This window comes from Akebia trifoliata, chromosome 8 (assembly GCF_017979445.1).
Source record: "Akebia trifoliata isolate Shusen 1 chromosome 8, ASM1797944v1, whole genome shotgun sequence".
Classification (NCBI taxonomy): domain Eukaryota; kingdom Viridiplantae; phylum Streptophyta; class Magnoliopsida; order Ranunculales; family Lardizabalaceae; genus Akebia; species Akebia trifoliata.
This window is the reverse complement of record NC_141382.1, coordinates 8970005-8991312: the sequence shown is the minus strand read 5'-3', so window position 1 is coordinate 8991312 and position 21308 is coordinate 8970005. Positions and strand designations below refer to the sequence as shown.

Here is a 21308-nt window from a genome sequence, read left to right as displayed (position 1 = left end):
AGACGACTTGGTGTCCGGCCTGGACGAGATGAGACGCGAAACCGAGTTTTAAAACCACGGTTTCAAATGAAAAACTTGTTCGAGACAACTCGGTGTCGAGAATGGACGAGACGAGACTCGAAACTGAGTTTTAAAACTAGGTTCCCAATCCAAGTTTTGCTGAGTAACAAACTTGATAAAACGTAACTTCCTGAAGTGAGGTTTCCTTTGAGAATTGAGAAGGAGAACCACCTTATGGCTTGGGCTTCTTCATCATATCAATCAAAATTTAGGGTTCATTCAACTGTAAATCAGAAAACATCCATTTCGATGCGAATCGTAACGGCTATTCGAGACAAATCGTGCCCTATTTGTCTGAGACACATCGATGATAGTAGAGCAGCTGTTCTCTCACCATGTATGCACGCTTATTGCATCGATTGCATCGTAAATGGAGCCTATTGAAGCGGAATTGTCCTCTCTGCAATGCAGAATTCAAATCTTGGTTTTTTAAAATTAGGGTTTCAACTGGTAAATTTGAACAAGAGCGATTACCAGATATCCATGAGAGGAAGACGAATAGTAATAATTATTATAGAAGAGAAAGAATTCGTTTAATGGATGAATCACAAAGGTTGAGATCATTGCCATGGCGAAGATCATTTGGACGGTCAAGATTTGTGCCGTACAGTCAGAGACAGAGACATGAAGTGGAGATCGTTGCAGAGAGGGTTCTACGATGGCGTACTAGGTACATCCCCCATAGTTCGATTTTGTTTACAAGTTTTAATTGCCGAATAAATGGATTAAATCTGTGAATTCATCCATTTGCGCTTAATCAAGATTCTATCTTCTTCAAATCTCAATAACAAGTTGAAACCCTGATTTAGGGTTTTTTAGGGAGATTGGAGTTGATGAGTTTTGAGATAATCAGATAAAACACAAAAACAGCATTTGTATAAATCTCCAAAAATTTAGTTGGATTTATCTGAATTAAACTGAACTTACCTCCCATCATATAATTGCCAAATCCGAACTTGTTTACTATGCTACTAACGTCCATGGTGTCTCACTCCGTGGCAACTTTCCACAATAATAATTGGATTACCGATGTGTCTGAGAATTACATCGGGGTGATATTGGTGTGGAAAGTTAAAGCCCTTATCTCTAAGGGTTATAACATACCACATCGTTCTGCTGCCAACATTCATGGTGGCACGCTTTGGTACCCTTCTTTTTGGACACTTGGTTGCCATTTCCCAGGTCACTCCTTCCGCCGAGGCACCAACATCCATGGTGCCCACTATTTGGTGGCTTTCACTCAGATATGGACCCCCTCTCCCCCAATGTAACCCTTTCCCCAGGTCGTCCTTTCCAAGACTCAAACTGAGACATGGTGATGACACTTATACCATGTGGACTTAACTAATTCATCAAAAGCACTAGGGATGCAACCAGGGCAGGTTGGAGGCCAAACCCAGATTCAACTCTAGTGGCAAAGCCCTCAACCCAAGCATTGAGCATGCGGGTTCAGGTTGAGTTGGATTGCCCGAGCCCTCAACCTGTATTAAGGTCGGGTTGAGTTATTCTAACCCAGACTCAACTCATGTTATACATAACTCAGCCCAGGGTCACCCATCAATCAGGTTGGGCCTGGGCCAGACCTTCCAAGTTGCAGCCTTAAAAAGCACCTAAGTTATGTTGGCTAGGAATGTTAATCCCTCATCTCTTGGTATCATAACAATTGATCTGATAGCTTGATTGGTTTCATTGTTTTCACACTAGTTTCTCTGTTTTTGTAGCATATATAGCCGACGCTTGCAAGCTGTTCCTCTTCCTTCCAGGAATTGCCAACAACAGGTATGTCAATTCACTTAACTACATAAGTAGTCTCTAATGCATGAGGAATTGTCACTTTAATTCTTAGGAAGAACATAATTGCTCCAGATGGTTTGAGTGCGTACAATTACACAAATAAGAAATTTCACTATTTCAATTGTTTTATTGACAGAGTTTTGAGAAGTACTTATTAGAGTAGAATTCAAGAAGCAAATATAAACCATGAAATCTCCTAGTTTTATGTGTTGCTTTTAATGCGCTACCAGTCATTCTATAAACTCAATTTCCAAAAAGAGATATACGTGGACATTAGTTGCCATAGTTAGTCTGTTCTTCCTAAGTCCTAATTATTATATGATATTTAAACATTGATCAACATTGCTTGCAATTCTGGTGCTCTTCTACATTTTTTTCATGCAGACATCTATAGTTATGTTAAGAAAATTGACTTAACTATTTGTGTTTGTTTTTCACACTTATAAAATTTCACATAAGGTGCAATTTATGCTTGGATTTGGTCAAATAAAATGACACTGTGTTGTGGAGGATCTGAAGTTTCATCTTTATCAATTTATTCAATGGGATGCTTGCACTTCTGTTCTGGTTCAAAAGTTTTTTGAGATTATATTTTTCTTTTTGATAGATATAAGATTCATTAAACCAAAGCAGAGAGAGAAATGAGGTCAAGGATTACCTTAAATTCCCAAGATCTTTACTCGCTACCTCTCACCTGAAGATAACACCCTAAAAAAAGAGGTCCTTGAAGTCATTAAAAGAAATTGCACCATAAGAAATTGAGGCTTTGGGTTTAAGGAAACTTTGCACTTTTTCTCACATAGACCTCTTATTGTTTAATCTTTTGAGTGTCAACATAATTCACCTTGTACATACACTGATTAAGGAAAAAACTATGCTTTGAATCTCACTTGAGAAACTAATTATGAGTTATGACTAGCATCCCCAAACTTTGTATCTTCATCATTTGATATATATCTCATTTCATTCTACTTGTAGAACATTCTATGGAATGATGGTGTGAAGGAAAGAATGCAGCGGCGAATAGAACCATGGATTCGAAGGGAATTGCAGGCTATCCTTGAGGATTCAGATCCATCAGTTATTGTTCACCTAGCCACATCACTCTATACATTAAGCCTTGAAGAAAAGGTCAAGTCCCCATCAGAGCACCTTGTTGTTGAAGATAGATTCTTTGAACAGTTGAGACCTTTCTTGCATGATAAGACTGATATATTTTGGCATGAACTGAGGTATGGTACATGTATTTTCTATTTTCTTGATTTTTTTTTTTTTTAATTTACTCATGCTGAAATTAATTATTATTGATTTTCCACGTGCATTCGTAACATTATCTGACAATTACTCCATTCCATCATGAATTTAAGTTTCCGTTTGTCAGTTGCTTGCGGTAATCGTCTATGCTCATTCCAACTTGTTGCACATCTGGAATGAGATTTTTAGCTTGCTTGAACAGATTTCCTGAAATTTTTTCTTCTATATTTGGCTCATGTGGGCATGTTTTCTGGTGGAAAATTGATTCCCACTCTTTCTAAGTTGTCAAGACCAAGTTGTAATTGGGACAATAATATATTTTGCAGATGCTTCGCAGAGAGCTCATTTGAAATGACAACATATGATTCTGTGGTTGAATACAAAAAAATGGAGTAAGTGAGAACGAGAGAATTCAATTCAAAAGTAATGTATGCTGCTCTCTTGAACCCAGAGTTGCTTCAGATATCCAAATCTCCTGCAATGCACATATACATTTTTTCAAAGATCTAACCAAATGGATGGATATTCAAAAGGAAACTGAAAGAGCAGACACTGAATCAACAATTACTCAGAACTGGTGACAACTTTATTCTACCCTTGGACTGGATATAGTTTCACCTGTTAATCTTAACCATTTGATAACAAAGTGTTTTTCAGTAAGTTTGCTAATATCGCTTAATGTATTTAGGTCCAAAGTGATCGAAGAATGAAATGGAGTGATTTCAAGGTCCCTGAACGAAGGCTATATTTCAGAACTCGAATAGACAATTTTGTGGGTAACATCTTGATGACCTGGCTGCACGCACCTCTCATTAAATTTTTTATTTCTTTTATTAAAAGATGCTCCATTCTACTTGAGCTTCGAATGATTGATATCTTGATATGATAGATCGGGCAATTGAAATGTTCATCACTGGACAGCTACTTGTTTTCGAGCTGTTCTTCTTTGTTTAGTTTTCTGTAGACACCTGAAAGAACAACAAAAATGGTTAATGCAAATAACTAATAATCTCCACAGTGGAGAAGTTATAAATCAGTTTTTGGATAGCAACATAAAGACAGGAATCAGGATCATATTGTTTTCTGATTTGTTGCTAACGTTGTATAAGCCTTCAAGAGTCCGTGGATTTTAAAAATCTGAACTAATTGAAAGTTAGAAATAGAGCATTGTGGATCTGTATTGTTTATAACTGTTTATATTCAAGATTGGATCAATTGATGATGTTATTTGTAGGTGATGAGACTAGAGGATTCAATGTAAATTAGAATCATAGAGAGCTGCGTTTTAGTCAAATGGATTTAGAAAGACTTAAGAAAAATAAAATTAGAAATTGACATTGCTAAGATTGGATGATTTCCATGTGGAAAACCATTCCATGTCAGCCAAGTAAATCTCGAGGACACAAAACTCGAACATCCATTGAATCGACTCAAATGTGTCAATAAAATATATATTAAAATATTTTTAAGAGATGGGTTATATGGAGCAAAGGGCCATCTATCTCTATGGATCACAGGTCAACATGGTGACGAAATAGACTGTCGGGTGCCACATGTATATATAGCATAAAATTTTATGAGCTCTTAAAAAAGAACAAAATTGAAAAAAGAAAAATTTTCACCGTTATATTTAAATTTTAAATCTAGCAGTTCAACGACCATCCATTTTTAAATTCAAGATCTGTTATTAAAAAATACTTTTTTTTTTAGGGGTTCAAGCCCAATCTAAACCACAAACAAGAGGGTGAGTTGTAATTTGGACCAATGGGGCAGCAGTTCACATGGCTCAACCTCGTCCATGCTCTACATGGTCCCGGATGAAAGGTTTTCTTCTATTAGTCCTTGACTTTTAGGAGTTAGTTAAATAGTGCATTTAGTAGTTCCCTCATTTCTAATCAGTCCTTGAATCACATTCTAGACATTTCTCACTATCAAAATGGTGAAATTGCACTAATCATTCAAAAATTTGTATCTTCGACATCCTGATCGAGTTTTAGAGACTCCATTCCGATGGAAAGGATTTGAGAAGGAAGAAGTAATTTTCAAGGGGTTTTTTAAGCATTTTGAAGATGTATTTAAAAAATCAAGGTTTTCCAATTGTTTTGACTTTGTTTTTTAATGAAAATCGATCAGGATTGGTTTGAAATCGTTTACACAAGTCGTTATGTCAAGTTTTAAGTCGATCTTTTCATTTATTTTAATTGAAAAAAATTAAATAAATAAATAAATAAATAAAAATTGAAAATAGGTAGGTTTTATAGTACCGAGTTCGAAAAAAATTAATTTTGAGTTCAATATTTTTATTGTTGAGTTAGACATTTTTTTTAAAAAAAATTTCGAACTCAACAATAAAAATTGGTGAGCTTGACAATTTTAAAAAAAAAATGTTGAACTCGACAATAAAATATTGAACTCAAAAATAAAAATTGTCGAACTCGACGTTGTAAAATCCATCTATTTTTGAGTTTTTCCAACTAAAATATATCAAAAGATTAACTTAAAACTTGACATAATGACTTGTGTAGATGATTTCAAACCAAAATAACCATCTTTGATTGATTTTCATAAAAAAAAACGAAGTAAAACAATTGAAAAACCCTAACTTTATTTTTTGTTATAAATCGTCGAAATAAATAAAAATATATATATTTAAAAGTTCAAAATGAGAAGTATATCATTTCCATTTATCATTCACAATAAAAAAATAATTGGAATCGTTATTGAAAAACCTAAGTGTGAGACCTAAGTTTTGCTAATTGAACTATTAAGCGAAGCCCTAAAACTTAGGGATTAATTAAAAAGAAACCTTTCAACTTGGGACCATTAAGTAATTTTCCCTTTTAATATGGTTTAAATTATATTTATTGAGTTTGTGGCTTTGTCTATATTCCATATTCTTATTCGGGATCCATAGAGGGATCATGTACCCTCATTCACTTATACATTGAATCTGACATCATCCTCACAAAATACAATTTATTTTTTACATTTCAAACCTCATAAAATTTAAGTAAAAATTTAAATTTTAGATAATTAGTTTAAATAACTTTTAATGTTTGTAGAGGTATTTTTTGTGATACACTTCGAAATCATGATTTGGGTCAATCTCACTCCATTAAACCCACAAAATAATAATAATAATAATAATAATAATATAATAATAATAATAATAATAATAAGAGAATAAAAAACACGAAAGATTTTTATGTGATTCAACAAACGTGCATACTCCACAGGCTCGAGAGCCATTCCACTAAATTTTGGATCTCATATTACATGATTGCTTTCTCTCCCAAATCCCTCTTCTTTTTCTTTTCTTTTCCCACTTTACAAATGATTTTTAGTCCTTCAAATAGAAAAACATTCTAGCAAAGAAATCTTTCTAAAATCACATTCAAATCCCGCTAAATAAAGGATTTGGCATGATCTATCATGGCATGCCATTTGAGAGAGAATCCCCCCGACCTTATGTCTTCTGCTACCGACTCTTACCTTGCATCTTCTGGTCCTGACCTCATGTTGTTTGGTACCAAGCCTTTATGTCTTCTTATTTTTGTCCTTTATTTACCTCGAATTCTATGCTGGCCTCCATAGGCCTCTAAGCTCGGGGTGTCCATGACAGTGCAGAATCATGTGTATCCCAAGTTGAGATTGCCCCCCTGAACTTCCTACCCTTCAAGTTCTTCAGTTCTCAAATAACTTCATATGTCTACCTTGAGATGTATGCCAATTAATGCAAATGAACAGTCAAGATGAGAGTCAATTTTTATCTCTCCACAAGATATATTCAGTAATAAACTAATATACTGATTTTCGTAATAATGATCATTGGGATTTGGCCAAACTCAACCAAGTTTTCAGTCTAGCTCTAAGAGTCGCTTTAATTAACTTGATGAATCAACCCTTTTCGAGTTTGTATGCCGAGTTTCAAGATGACTCGTTCAATTTTAGAACTACGATAGATCGACAAACATGGTATCCTACTTTCGATCTAGGTGTGGAGCAGTAGGGTTGTTCATCCTATGTAACTAGGTCGTGCTGGAGTGATCTCAAGATTGTTCATCCTATTTGACTCGTACCTCGATGGAAAGCATCTATGGTTATTACACACTTTCGCGTCAGGATGTGCAAATCAATGTAACTCTTTAGTGGTTTGGTGGATCAAATGCTGAAAACCTTAGGGCCACAAATCAATCGAATTCAGTTAAATAGTTCGAATCAGTCTTTGATGATCAACACGCGAAAAGGAAATTACAAGTACTTTCATCAAACAATTACGAAAAATCTGATCCAAATAATTATTAGGCAGGGAAAACATACATGAATTTGATCATCCAATATTTAATCAACGGTAATCTCATCTCCTCATGAATGTGTGTCCCACTTCCCTGAACGAATCCCACATTCTCTACCGAACTTTCACAACCATCCGATACCTACACTTATTTGTCTTCATCATTGGTATAAAAACTTCTGGTGAATCCGGAAGCATGGAATAAGTTAAAAGGTTAACCGTTCAAATCCCCAAACCATACAATATTTTTGCTTATTTTTTAACTCTGTAAAATAAGTCTTCCTAGGTTTAGTCCCACATCGAAGAAAGAGAAACTTTTCAAATTTATACTATTTATAATTATACCGGTTCGCCCGGTCCAAGTTGAGAGTTGGGTCATGTGTTTCATGGGCCTTAGGCCCAAACGAAGGCTTTAACGACGGATTTTAGAGGAGTCGCGTTTCTATCCTTCTCCTTCAAAAAACCTAATTGCACATTTCTGGTTCTCTAATGGCGGAAAAATCGTTTTTCAACACTTAATCATCTCTCCTGCAAACAGAGACAGACAATCCCAAAATTCTCTAACTTTTAAACAAACCTTTCAGCTCGTATGAGCTTTGTTTTTTTTTTTTTTGTCAAATTGATACATTAGAGAAAGAGAGAAACAACAAAGAGGAGTCCTTGAAGAGAATTCTCTCTTGGAGGGAGAGGTTTTTGGACTCTCTCGAGTCGAATTTGAGTTCTGAGACAGATATGATGTCGATTAAGAAGAAAGAGAACTTGTTTACGAAGGAGATTGAAGTTGTTCATCTTTGGCCAGAATGGATCAAATTGATGCAAAGATTGGTTCAGCAGATTTACTTTGATTATCGAAGGGAGGAGAAAGGATTCGATTTTATCAGGGATTGGATAGATGTTCGCACTGCTTGTGTCATCTTTGGCCGAGACCAATTCAATCTATTGAGGCTTGTTTTTTTTTTTCTTTCATCTGAGTTCATTCTCTAGTGATTTGATGGTGTTTTTGGTTTGTGAACTTGAATGAGAATTATTTGATTTTCTAAATGTGATTACTTGAGGAGCAAATTAGGCTGAAATAAGACACATAGGAGGTTATTTGATTTCAGTTTTGACTTTGCACACTTAAAATTTAAGCCAAGGTTTGCCTCACTAAGACTAGGGCTCAACTTACGAGGGAATTTAGTTTAAATTTTAAAACATAAATCTTGAAAGTTGTTTTTGCCAAATTTTGTAGTAGTAGTAGTAGTAGGGGGGGAGGTTATTCTGGTGAAATAATCAATAAATAAATAAAGATTTTTAATGGGTTCAGTTGTCGCATTGTCGTGCAAAGATGAGGATACCTCGGGGGGTACGCCTCAGCAGGATCCGTTCAAGGCTATGGCATCATTGATTTTAGCAAACTAGTTTTTTCATAGAGTACATTTTGGCAAGCTAATGAGAACTCTTGGGAGGAATCACTCCTTCAAGCCAAATAATAGTATAACTGCTATGCTGGATTTACAGTTTCGTACTTTGTGCTCTAACCGGTTCATTGGGTGTAATTGCTTAAATTGAAGGCATTCTGCTTGGTATCAGTGCTGGGCCATTGATAGATTTCAGGTTATTTTCGAGGCAGGATATTCAAGTTTTAGTTGGTCATGGATGCCCTAGTGTGGACACAAATGTAGTTTTTGTTTTTTGCAAAGCTGTTGAGGAAGCATGTCCACCTTGATGAAGGAGATGTATGGGTGATATCCTTATCTTTTCATTTTTTTTTCTGATAGAAATTGTGTCTATTCTCTTGCTTTGGAAAAGTGTTTTAATGTTGTAGGAATTATTAGAGCTGTGAAGGTGCCACCTTGGTGAATAGGTAAAGTCTGAGTGGTGATACTACAGTTCTGGGATCAAAATCCTATCTTCAACTGCTCGCATATCCCCAATTATTATCACAGCTGTGGTCAAGTAGCTTGCTATGTTGTAATTTTAAGCTATTTTTGGATGAATTGTTTCCGACTTCATCATTTGCACTATCTTATATAAATAAACTAGCTCAATTTCTGTTGTTAAAACTCTTTTAATAGGTAAAAAATTTTTACTGGGAAAAGGGAAAGGAGACCAAGCTGGCCTACTATCTTATATAAATAAACTAGCTCAATTTCTGTTGTTAAAACTTTTTTAATAGGTAAAAAATTTTATTGGGAAAAGGGAAAGGAGACCAAGCCGGCCTTCCCACAACAATAGAACATAACAAACACAAGTTGTACAGTCACTTCCTAGTTGAACACATCAAATCCAACCTAGACAGAAAATCCTCAAAAAAAATCCCCTTTGAACTCCTTACAAAGATTTGCTCCAAAAAAATTTAGAAAAAAATGTAAATGGTCACTTCTTAGAGAGAATGCTCATTCCCTTCAAAAAAATCGAAATAAATGATCATTCTTGCATGATTTCAGATATCCATTTCCGAAGCCCCGCACCCATAAAATATTATGTAGTAATATATAAAGTTAAACGTTATGTGAGCTGATGTTGCATAAACTTAGCATTGTACTGTTTGAAGAATATATATATATATATATTTCTACTTCTCTAAAAAAATAAAAAATAAAAGAACAAAAACAAAACAAAAAAGATTATAGGAATTTATAAAACTAACTAGTTTGTGACTTTGTGGCAAGGTCCAGTCCTCCGTTTGGATCATGACCTTGAAGGAATTAAGATAGACCACTTTGATCACCCTGTTGTTGGTCAATGTCTCGATTCCAATCAATAGAGTATATTGATATTGATTAAAGACTTGGCATCTCTTATTTTGTTCCAAATAAAAAATGAAAATCGACAAATGTACACATGCTGTTTGGGTCAGGATTTTATTAGTTATTTAAGAATTGCTTTTTTGCTTTCATGTTAACAGTTCAGCTTATGTTCTATTTGACTTGTGTCTCCTGTGTCAATGTTTTAACTTGCATAATTTTGTATTTCTTTTCAATGTTCTTGTTACTGAAGTTTCTTGCATACGGCATACCAGAAGAAAGAAAAGGAGGGAAAAAAAAAAAAGCTCTTGCTTTGGTCAATTCACCTAAACCTACCCATACTAAGATAATTTTTTTGTTAATGACCAGGTATGCATTTTTCAGGTCTGCAGTTCTTGCAGTCTGAGAAACTCCTGTGACAAAGCATATCTGCTAGCACGTAAAGAGGATGAGGCACGGACCCTCGATGTTATGTGTATCCTGTTGACATTTAGTTTTGATCCTGTGAATGGGTCACTAGAAAATAAATCTCTTCTGAAAATGATATCTATGAAAACAGTAGTCCGTAAGTTGCTTCATGAGTTTGTCAAATTAAGTGCAGTTCCAATAAATCCAGATCTTCCACCACCAGTAATCAAGAAGGTCCCACCAAGAGTAAAGCAACCACCTCCACCACCAAAGAAATGAGTAGGATGTGATGACATTGAGATGAAAAAATGAGACTGGCTCTCTCCCAAGTATGGCTCCATCTCAAGTGTTTCTGACTAAGAGTTCTGACACATTCTTCATCATTGATTTGATTCTATAATTCTTTGGTGTAACTACTTGAATTATAGGAGAAATATGGCATGTTTTCATTGTGAACACAAGTGCCCACCCGATGAATTTATGGGGAATCAAATGCAGACAAGGCTTCATGGTCCTAAGATGAGGTTGGAGAGGAGTACCGGCATGCCTGGGGTTTCTAACGATTGGAATTTTGACTTTGACGACAATGAATATGATGGTGCAGATGTTTCTGCTTTTGAGTTTGCAGATTCTCGCAGAATAGCTGAGGATTCTTCATTTGAGAGCCATGCTCAAGGGGGAAGTTTGAGAGGATTTGAAGATTATTCATTTGAGACTGGCCAAATATCAAAAGCCAATGGAAGAGACATATATTCAGATCTCGATCAAACAAAATCTGGGACAGGATTTGATGACTTTGATGATGAAGAAGATGAAGATGTCAATAGTTATGAGCTAGAGATATGTGATTCCAATCTGATGGTAGGATGAGTTACAGGAGGAACTCCTCTGGCAATGACGTTGTCAATGTACAATCTGATAGAAATATGATCAGAGGAAATAAAGCAGCCCCTAACAGAAGAGGGAACACTTTCAAGGTTCATGGCCGTTTTGAGTCAGCCAAAGATGGGCGATTGAAATCCAATGGTAGGACAAGTGACAGAAGGGACTCCTTTGGTGGTTCTGATCTTGATAGATCGTTTCAAGGTTCTAGAAGGAATGACAGGGTATCTAATGAAGATCGCTATGCTGGGGGACGAATGAATCACCATGAGTGACAGAAGGAAGTCCTTTGGTGGTTCAGCTGGAAGAAGTGAGGCCTTATTGGCTGTTCTGGCTCTATCTTGGAGTCCTACATGTTCATTCTCACATACTTACACTCATCTCTAGGATATAAATTAACCAAATGACAACTTGCAAGTCTTTAGTAGAAAATCAAGGGAGAGATCTCATTGAACACACAATCCGATTCGAAGCTGTCAATCTGAGATATGACAATCACAACATTTACCGTACTCTTATACACAATTGTACATGATCAAGAAACAGAGTGGCTTCTTCGCTTTTGAAATAGAAATCGAGGTTTGGCACCAATGTGCTTGATGTGGTTTATCCGAAATAGAGCATTGAGTTTACTTAGTTTTTTGCTGAATGATTTGAGTATGTTTCTAGCAGGATTTGACCGAAGCTCCTGCTTCATAGAGACGTGATCCTTCTCCAAGTCTGTCAACCTCATCCTCATTCTTGCGACATCAAGTTTAAGCTCTCGGTTCTCTCTTCTCACAGATGCGTAGTTATCTCTTGGAGAGATGGCCCCACTGCCCACACCGCTGCTTGAACGTTGAGGTATTTGGCCATTAATTGAACTGAAAAAGAACTGATTGTGTCCCCCATTCATTGCATTCCTAAGCCTGATTTGCTCGAAGTACAGCACTTGGACTGCCATCTGCACATGTAACCTTTCATTTTGAGCCGCATGGCTGCAAGCTTCCTGAGATAGTTTCTGACAATCGATGGTTTTGCACAGTAGGTACCGGTCAGAATCCTTGATATTTGGATGAACCTGAAAGTGTGAAAAATAATGGGTATTTAAAACCTTTAATAATTATTGATAAATGAAGAAAAAAGTCAGTTTTGTTTTACCTTAAGGAAGATATCTACGGCTCTGTATAACCCATCACTCACATTCCGAGCATGGTCTGGTAGTAGTTCTGCTAGAGCAATGAACTTCTCTGGTATCAGATTTGAATCTAGTGCAATTTCTGCTAAGTAATTATCTTGTAGCTTTGAAACCTTTAGAATTGAACTGTGTTGAGGAGATCCAGGGATGTCGAAATCGTAACCCAATTCTCTCTCATTCCTCAAGTAATTCTCGTCGTCATCACCCTCATCTACATTTAGAAAGATCGAGAAGATCTTAAATATTGTATCTGTTTCATATAACGGATGGTGGTTGTTGTTTCCAAATGAGTTTGCAGGGATGAGTATGTCTTCAAGAATCGCCTGGTCCAATTGCAGGCCAATCCTTCTCTCTAACTCAGCTCTACAAGCAGTCGACGCTGAACTCATAATCGCAGTTTTCAACAAACTTGAAAGAAATGTGACCGGTACTGTGCTTTTTCTAGATTGGGTAGGTAGTAGACCAACGATTGTTTCAGTGATCACCCTTTGTTTCTTCTGCAATTCTACATCTAAGAAGTTCTCATTAACTAATTGGGGGTCTCTGATAGCAAGACCTTGACAAGAATTATGAGCATAGTTTATCAAGATCCTGCTAATCAAGTCCTGTTTCAGGCCCTTCGATTTTACTGCAAATAGAACCCGTTGGAAGAAATCTAGGTTAAGCACCATGAATGCCTTTCCCCACCAGTCCTTTGGAGTTTCTGTTTCAACGCTTGTTCTGGGTTTGACTGCGAAGTTCTGCTCAAGTTTGGATAAGCCAGACTTGAGCTGCTCTTTACAAGCGTTAGTTGCAATTCCGTTGATAATCCTGCTAACCAAGTTGATTTCTTCTGCTGTAGGTAGGAGGCTTTCGCATCGGTGTAGAACAGCTATTGAATTTGAGATGTTTGGGAGCACTATCTCCATTAGGTATTTCTCCGTACGGATTTCTAAGTTCTTCTCAGCGAATTCCTCTGTCATTTCTAGGTGATGAGCTGCACACCTTAGCATGGCAACATTTGATAGCGTTATGTCGATGTTTACTCCGTAACAGAACTTTGCAGCTAGTTCAAATGTATCTGCTCCACCAGGAACAGCTGGGAGATTTATCCGTGAAACTTTTGAATCCTTTGTTTCCAACAACAATTTTCGAATTTTTCCACTCCTAGAAACCAGAGGGAACTGCAAAGACCATGGAAGTATGAATATAGTGTCAAGTCTTACCTTTTTTTCTTTCTCTTATTCTTCCTGAGCGAGATAACCCAAGGGAATAGATCTAGCAGGGTTTTTTTACAGAGATTCCCAGGATAGGATCAAAACACAAAAATGTGCATGATACAGAAAAAATACATAGAAATTTAATATTTGAATTGGGATAACTATATAGTTTCTTGTTCAAATTCCATGAAGATAAAATGGGAACTAATAAGTAGAAGAACACGAAGAAAAACACATGCCAAACCATATTCTTCTTACCTTGTGAAGTGAAAAGATTGTTGTTCCTACATCAACTGTAAGATCACTAGGAACATCAGAAATTGGCCTGTAAGAACAAACAATATGTAAATTTGTAGTTGGAAATGGCAGAAAGGAGCAATTACATATTGAAAAATCCAGAAACAAAAAGAAAAAGGAAAACCCTACTCTGTAAGATTACATATGGCATCCCATCTAAACAGAAAATCTTCAGAACAAAACCCCCTTAAACTCCTTAAAGACTTGACGCAATAACACCAAAAGAAAATAAAACCCAGGATGTTGATGATAATCTCCTGCAGAGATTGCTGCTACCCATTACGTACCTGACTATTCCTCTAGTGCCAGATGCCCCAACAAATGGAAAAAAAAAGGACTTAAATCCCATAGAATCCTTTTACAACCAATAGAGTCTGTAGGCTGCCAAATCTTGAACATAGAGGAAATTGATGAGTGGAAACACATGCTTATGGAAGAGAGATTAAGAATGGGACTAAACTTCCCGCATAGATCTATTATACCCCTCTATATCTAGCTTTGTGTAGACCTCATATAATAACCGTCCTAGTTCTACCGTTCCTTTTGTTTCATTTCTTCCGATACAATCACAAACATTTTTTTGATTATGGTTCCACTACTGGAAATTCAAAATGAAATTGCAATGAATGGACAAATGGAAATGAGACATCTTGGTCATCTGGGTTCCTTTAGAAGCACTTGTTTTGTATTTTTTTTATTTTTAATTGACTTCGTTTTTGTAGAATTCTCCTTGCCACTTCAAGGATTTCTAGGGAAGTCTTTCTTTGTAAAGCCAATTTGATTTGTATTTATGATGCAGGCTGAATCAGGATTGCAGGTTCCGGCCTTGTGCCATTGTAGTTAGAATGGGGTCACAAGGTCAAGCTCACGGATCGGTCATGGTCAACTATAAAAGAATGGCATAACACCTAGGTTGCAAGGTATGGCAAGGATTACATTGCGCCTAAAATACTCCTTCCCACCTTGGATCAAATTTCTGAATCCCTGTTTTAATTCTTTCCTGTATTTGTAGCAAGTTACCTTCACAAATTGATTTTCAAATCAAACAATTTATTTTTCTAATGCCCATGCTCTGTGAATTGAGAACTATAAAACTTATTTTAATCCTTGGTAAAATTACTGCAGAAAATATAGATCTTTCAGAGGTGTGATTATTAAGGAAATATTCAAGGTATACCTAATACACTTATCATGAAATTGCATAAAGATTTCCTTTCTTGAATGTAAATCAAACTCACAGAGGTAGAATAATTTGAATTAAAACAGAATAACATGCAGTGCTTGACAGTCATATTATAACAGTTAACAACCAAACACTCCAGGCCTACGTTAGCATAAACTTTTATTAACAGTGTTACTGAATTGGCCCTGAAGAAGAAGAATACCATTCTGTTGTGGTATGTCTCGTACTTGAACTTGGACGAAATGATCTCTTCCCAGAAATACTTGGCTTCAATTCACCTACTTTAGCGACACCCATCTCTCCGAGAACCAACCAATACAAGCCCAGAAATCAATCGAAGAGCTTGTACATTCTAAACCCACCAAAGAAACACGTCTCCCTTTAGAATCTAAAACATAGCTCATTGACCCATATCAACAAGGTCTGATTAATCACAAAGTAAACAATAATAGACATTTTTTGTGGAGAGGATGAATGAAGACTCTATCTCTCACTCTCTTTGAAAAAAGAATAGTTTGAGATGAAAGGTACATAATGAATGAACCCATGCAGATTAAGGGGTGTGCAGATGGGTTTGTTTTGCAATTTTAAATGTGTTTAATTTGCTTAATCTAAGGTCCAGAAAGGAAAATGCTTAAGTAACATTAAAACGTACATTGATTCTCACATCGCTGATGTGGATGTTTGCTCAAAACCATAGATGCTTTTCATGGAGATACAAGTGAAAAGAATCTATGGTTATGTGTGCACCTCCACATCACCAAGGTGAGAATTGATGTACATTTCAATCAAGAAATTGTAGCTCCTATTGCACTTTTAAGGTAAAAATGGAAGGATGTTTTTCAAATTGATCTTTTTTTTTTTTTTCTTGCAGGATTCCGGAGGGGCTGTAGTGCTTTAAGGGATTGTAATAATTGGTAATGAAAGGTACCAAAATAAAGCTTGGTTAAAATTTAAAACAACTCTATATTATGTTTAAAGTTTCACTAAAGTAGTAATTAAAGGATTACTTTTATAACATAATGTGAAACAGGCAAAAAGTTCGATAAAAGTTGGTTTTAAACACCATGGTTTAAAATCTTTTTTCTTGATTGGATTGGTACCTTACCCATATCAATATGGTTTGAATCAGCTGATCTGATCCAACTTGGACGGGTGAAACCCATTTGTAAGCAGTTTTGAATTTATTTCAATATCAATTGAAAAACATATTAACAACAAAGTCTAATCCCAAAGTTTTGGGTTCAACTAAACGAATCTTATCCCTCCATTCCACAGTCCAAAAGCCAAGTCTTGTAATTGAGAGAAATTTCATATAAGTTAACCCCAAGGGGTTGTCTTCGAGCCTTGATAAGCTCCTCAAAAAATTTAGGTCGAGTGTTTGAAGCTTGGGGCCACCTCCAAGGTCTGGTTGACCCTTGACTCAATCAATTGCACTTAAGATTAGTCTCACCCGAAAGGTGAGGATACCCATGATAAGCAATATATATATATATATAGGGGAGCGTTTGGCGGATAATCTTAGGGCGACAATGTTGAGAGAAACTTCTAATCCCATCAAAAGTGATTTACAAAGTTAAAGAATTGTGGATCTGTTATTTTTACCATTAATTTGTAAATCACCTTTTGATGGAGTTAGAAATTTCATATTGGGCTGATTTTTTGTGAGGATGATCTCACCATATCACCAAAAAAAAAAAAAAATTTAAATCAGCCTAATCCAAGACTTCTAAGCCGTATAGGATAAATTGTCTCCCAACATTGTCCTCTTAAGATTATCTTCAGGATTTCTTCAATCCTCTGCAAGTTTCAAGTTTCAACATAGAACCACTAAAACATCTTTTTGAACTTCTTTTGGGTTTTTATTTTTTATTTTTTTTAATTTATCTATCTCTACTTACGTTCAATTTATTAACATGATATTCATGATATTCTTTGATACCCAAAATTCAAAATGAGCACAGTAATCCCTATATATATCTTCAAACTTTTTCCTAAAAGTCCTTGTACTGTTCACACGCGTGCACAAGCATGAATACTTATTGTTAGTAGCCAAGCCGACAGTAATTGCGTGAAAAGTGGATTTGGAACTACCCGGCATCTTCACACGTGTGCATGCGGATACATTATTGCATAGTTTCTTGCTTGTAAACCATCCCATTCGAACCCAAAGTCCAAAGAGTCTTCGTGGAGATGATTGAGGAAAATAGTGGGAAAATGAATTTAATCCTAAAATGTGATTATGGAATTTAATTGTCCAAAGCCATTTTATTTTTGAGTTGATCCCACCGAGCCCTATTGGATGATTTTGTCAAGTTGATTTGATGAGTTGGTTCTATAAAATTTTGAGGTGGAGACATCTTCTAATTTAGGGTAATTTAGACATGCATCTCTATGTTTTGCTGGATATTAGAGATACTCATTATTTTTTGAAATTGATGGCATGCCTCCCTTGACCTCAGTCTTCTACATAGACTAATGGGAAAACACTCAGATGCCCTCATCTTCAACCTCTAATAAAAAACTTAGATTTTTCTTCTCAAAACCAATCATCTTCAACATTTTTGTATAAAATTTTTAACCTTCATCATCTATCTTAAGAATGTATTTACTTCAAGTCTTCAACCTTCAAATCTCAAGGTAAGATACAATTTTGAGAAAGCATAAGTTGATAAAATTTTGGATAGAAAAATCTAGGATTTTCTACAAAGGTGGTGTGGATGGTTTTTTAGATCTTCCACTTCTCGAAATGAAAATTGTCTTTTGATAGTAGGCTTGATTCGAAGAGCTTTCCTCCTTGTTGGTATTAACTTTGTTGACTTCTTATGATGTTAGGCTTGACCTTGATCTTTTAACCTCTTCCTCTTCAAGTTGTTGGTCTAACTCATCCCCTGCTCCTTTGTGACTTTTAGGATAGTAGAAGGTGAAAAGGATGGGGTCCCGATATGGTGTCTACCAACGATTCTCCGAAGATTTAGTTAGTACTCAGATAAAAGAAAATGAATGAAAAAGAAAATTAATAGTGGAATTGCAAAATGATTTTTACTTGTCAAGATTCAACCAGCCCCTCCCTCAGTTTGGTAGGTTGATTTTATAAACAAAATTCAGTGACAGGTGTCATCATATGGTTGGTCCAAGTGTTAGATAAGCTATTCAATTGGGATGCATTCAAGTGCCTTGGAACATGGATCCATCATTTATCAGTAAGATTTAAATCTGATGTGTAAATATTGCATGTCATCAATGCAAAGTAGAGAAATATAGAATTCTGACATGTGGTGTCCCATCAATATAACAAGGTTTTGTTATGTATTGATCCATGTGAGATAAATGCTCGAACTCTGATACTTGCTCAGGATTGTTTATGCGCTATGGATCAAGTCGGATATGAGTTAAGAATCAGATTAAGAACAAGTTAGGGTAAATACGATCATGGGTTTAGATCAAAAAGAGCTAAGGATTAAATACAAGTTCGAGCTCAATTCAGATATGCTCAAACATGAATTGTTTTATCATACATTTTAAATGAGTCCAAGAGCTCGATCTCTTGCCTTTCTTTGTACCTTGGGGGCGAACGAGTCGAAGGCATGTCACTCTCTCGTTTCGATAAGTTTTGTGTTTTTGTCACAGATGAGAAGATTTGGTGCATTGAAGAGCTCTTATCTCCTCTACTTCTGTCTTGATATGCTATAGATTTTTGAGTCTGAATTGAGGTCTGATTGAACTGATCATAGCTTGTCGACCTATACTCATCAACCTAAGATCCTATCACACTTTGTTTTTGGGTGATTTCAGTTTGTTTCGAACTTACACTCTACTCACGCATTTTAGGTTCAATTCCTTCCTCATTATTTCTTGGCCCTACTAAGATGCTGAATTATGTACTTTTCACTCTCAACTGGATCTGTAATTGCCTAATGGCTCCGTCATTAATACCTTGGTATAAGATCATTTGCCCTTTGATACCATTTGACGGGATGCCTGTGCTTTTGGTGCTCGATTGAAATTGTGCTTCGTACTCTTCACAGAAGGGATACGAACTACTATTTCCTTCTTATTATAATGTACTTGACTTGGGTTGTAGAGCTCGATTATTTCCTATTTTACTGATTTGATTTAAAACTAACTCATAACTTTAAGTGAGCCCCTTGTCGCTTCTTCGTGGCACCTTGTCATTTTGCATGATGAAAATAATCTCCACTGGAGGCAAAGTAGAAAATATTGGATAAAGAATAGATTGAAATTACCCTAGAGGTTGAAGAGCTTCAAGATCACTGATTTTTAGAAGAAAACACGAACAAGATTTTTAGGAAACTTGAAAATGATAGGGTTTTGGATAGAAAATTCTAGGGTTTTCTAGATTAAAAAATGATGAATTGAAGATAGAGTTGAGTAGATAATACCATGACAATGGAAGAGCTTTAAGAAAATTGATTTTGAGAAGAAAATCTGAATTTTGACTAGAGGTAGAAGATAAGGGCATTTGAGTCTTTTCCCCTCATAATCTATTAGAAAACTCACATCAAGTGGGGCAAATAATCAATTTCAAAACATAATAAGGAGGTATCTCTACTATTCAGTAAAAAGTAGGGGGGGGATGTCTAAAAATCACCCTAAAATTTAATCAACTTGACATCGTGCTGTAGTGACATCGTTTCACTCCAAATTTTTCCCTGATAAAAACAACTCTTGATGCAAGTAAATGGTAGAGAATTCATTTTACCATTACATATTTCCTTAGAAATGAATTCCCTGCATTCAAACAGTAGGCTCTGTGTATGATTTCAGAGAATTCATTTTTGAGGTAATATGAATTCCTGGGGAATTTGGTTATGGAAAAATATATTCCATTAAAAATAATAGTAGGTACTCTTTTAAGTTTTACCACACCCAACAACAACCACCTATCACTATCACTATCACTATATATTAAAAATAAAAAATAATAGTAGGTCCCCTTTAATTTTTACCCTTACATTTCACAATCAGATTCTTGTGTAAGAAACCAAAATACACAGGTATCACAGAAAATGATTTTGAAGGTGTTGGTGAAGTATATGTGAGAAGCTCACTAGGTTGGTAAAGTATGCTAAGGGCTGATATCAAGACCTAGGTTCCAAACTAACTACTAACTACCAACCCCCAACCCCCAACCTGCATGTTTATTTAAAAAATTAATGCTGGAGTGACCTCAGTGGGGGACATCTTGACGCGGTGACACGTGCATTGTCCGTATAGATGTGCTTCTAAGAGATACAAGAAAAACACATCTATGGACATGCGTGCGTCACCACATCAAGGTGTCCCCCGCTGAGGTCACTCCAGCACTACTCTATTTAAAAATATACATCACATCAACGAGTCGAGAAGAAGAAAAAAATTACAAGGTGCACGTGTGTCGGCGAAACAAGGTGCACAGAGTGGCCGGACTGGCTTAATAATTTTATCGTAAATGGCAAATCTAGAGAGATTGAGAGCGATGAGATCTTCAATAGAATCTTCCATGAGGGTAGGGTAGGGAAGGGAAGATAGGTTAGACCTTTTGCCTATGTTCCAGGTCCTCTGTTTAGTCTAGGGTTTAATCTATCCTAAGAATCAATGGACCCAGAATCAAATCCAATTAGTTGAAACATATTAACTTCAGCTCTAGTACTGAAACAAGTGGTTTCAAAACTGAGATAATCAAGATCAGAGTCCAATCAGGTATCAATTAAATAGGATTTCCTTATTGTAGGTAGGAAAATTCTGACTTACTCTCTATCAATCATATGTTATTCGATAGAAACCCAATTTGGGAAAGTATCGAAATTCATTGATCAAAACAAGAGAGTCCTGCCTAAAGTATGAAGAAAAACAAGAGCATAGTAGAAAAAGCGAAGCAAAACAAAGCCAAAATGAAACATATACATCAACTGCATAGAAATTACAAAAAAGTGAAACCCTCCCAAGCAACCAACAGTTACCACAGATTCTTCATCATTCAGGTATATAAAAAAGCAAAGCTTCTCAGGCAGGCTTGAACAAATTCACA

General features: G+C 36.0%; 3 protein-coding genes across 16 annotated transcripts; 2 read left to right on the top strand and 1 right to left on the bottom strand.

The window, feature by feature from the left end:
* Positions 1 to 153: 153 nt before the first annotated feature.
* On the top strand, positions 154 to 4270 carry LOC147395941 (uncharacterized). Its single transcript, XM_086450445.1, is given in 5 exon segments — positions 154 to 421; positions 424 to 730; positions 1782 to 1839; positions 2833 to 3086; positions 3435 to 4270. Coding segments are annotated over 5 exon segments (876 nt in total). The 5' UTR covers positions 154 to 234; the 3' UTR covers positions 3505 to 4270.
* A 6330-nt stretch (positions 4271 to 10600) lies between these two features.
* LOC147395939 (BTB/POZ domain-containing protein At1g03010-like) lies at positions 10601 to 16059 on the bottom strand. The gene is made up of 4 exons (XM_086450259.1): positions 15480 to 16059; positions 14056 to 14122; positions 12562 to 13761; positions 10601 to 12481 (listed from the first exon to the last, which is right to left on the bottom strand). The coding sequence occupies exons 1-4, from the start codon at positions 15572 to 15574 to the stop codon at positions 11957 to 11959; spliced, it is 1887 nt and encodes a 628-aa protein (XP_086306385.1). The 5' UTR covers positions 15575 to 16059; the 3' UTR covers positions 10601 to 11956.
* LOC147395940 (uncharacterized) lies at positions 10975 to 15014 on the top strand. Of its 14 annotated transcripts, none has more exons than XM_086450262.1 (5): positions 10975 to 12000; positions 12094 to 12264; positions 12897 to 13052; positions 13444 to 13509; positions 14894 to 15014. In XM_086450262.1, exon 1 carries the CDS (start codon positions 10975 to 10977, stop codon positions 11407 to 11409), a length of 435 nt encoding a protein of 144 aa, XP_086306388.1. In that variant the 3' UTR covers positions 11410 to 12000; positions 12094 to 12264; positions 12897 to 13052; positions 13444 to 13509; positions 14894 to 15014. The 14 variants fall into 14 exon arrangements, with proteins under 14 accessions (XP_086306388.1, XP_086306387.1, XP_086306397.1 ...); XM_086450261.1 differs by having other exon boundaries at positions 12094 to 12783; XM_086450271.1 differs by adding an exon at positions 13213 to 13257 and having other exon boundaries at positions 12094 to 13025; positions 13440 to 13509.
* Positions 16060 to 21308: the final 5249 nt, after the last annotated feature.

Bases quoted from the DNA above. Each gene is read 5' to 3' on its own strand.
- LOC147395939 (XM_086450259.1), bottom strand. From the start codon at position 15,574: ATGGGTGTCGCTAAAGTAGGTGAATTGAAGCCAAGTATTTCTGGGAAG. The intron at 14,123-15,479 runs GTATTCTTCTTC...TTGTTCTTACAG, and splicing joins AGACATACCACAACAGAATG to GCCAATTTCTGATGTTCCTA. The intron at 12,482-12,561 runs GTAAAACAAAAC...TCACACTTTCAG, and splicing joins CCGTAGATATCTTCCTTAAG to GTTCATCCAAATATCAAGGA.
- LOC147395940 (XM_086450274.1), top strand. From the start codon at position 10,975: ATGGCATGTTTTCATTGTGAACACAAGTGCCCACCCGATGAATTTATG.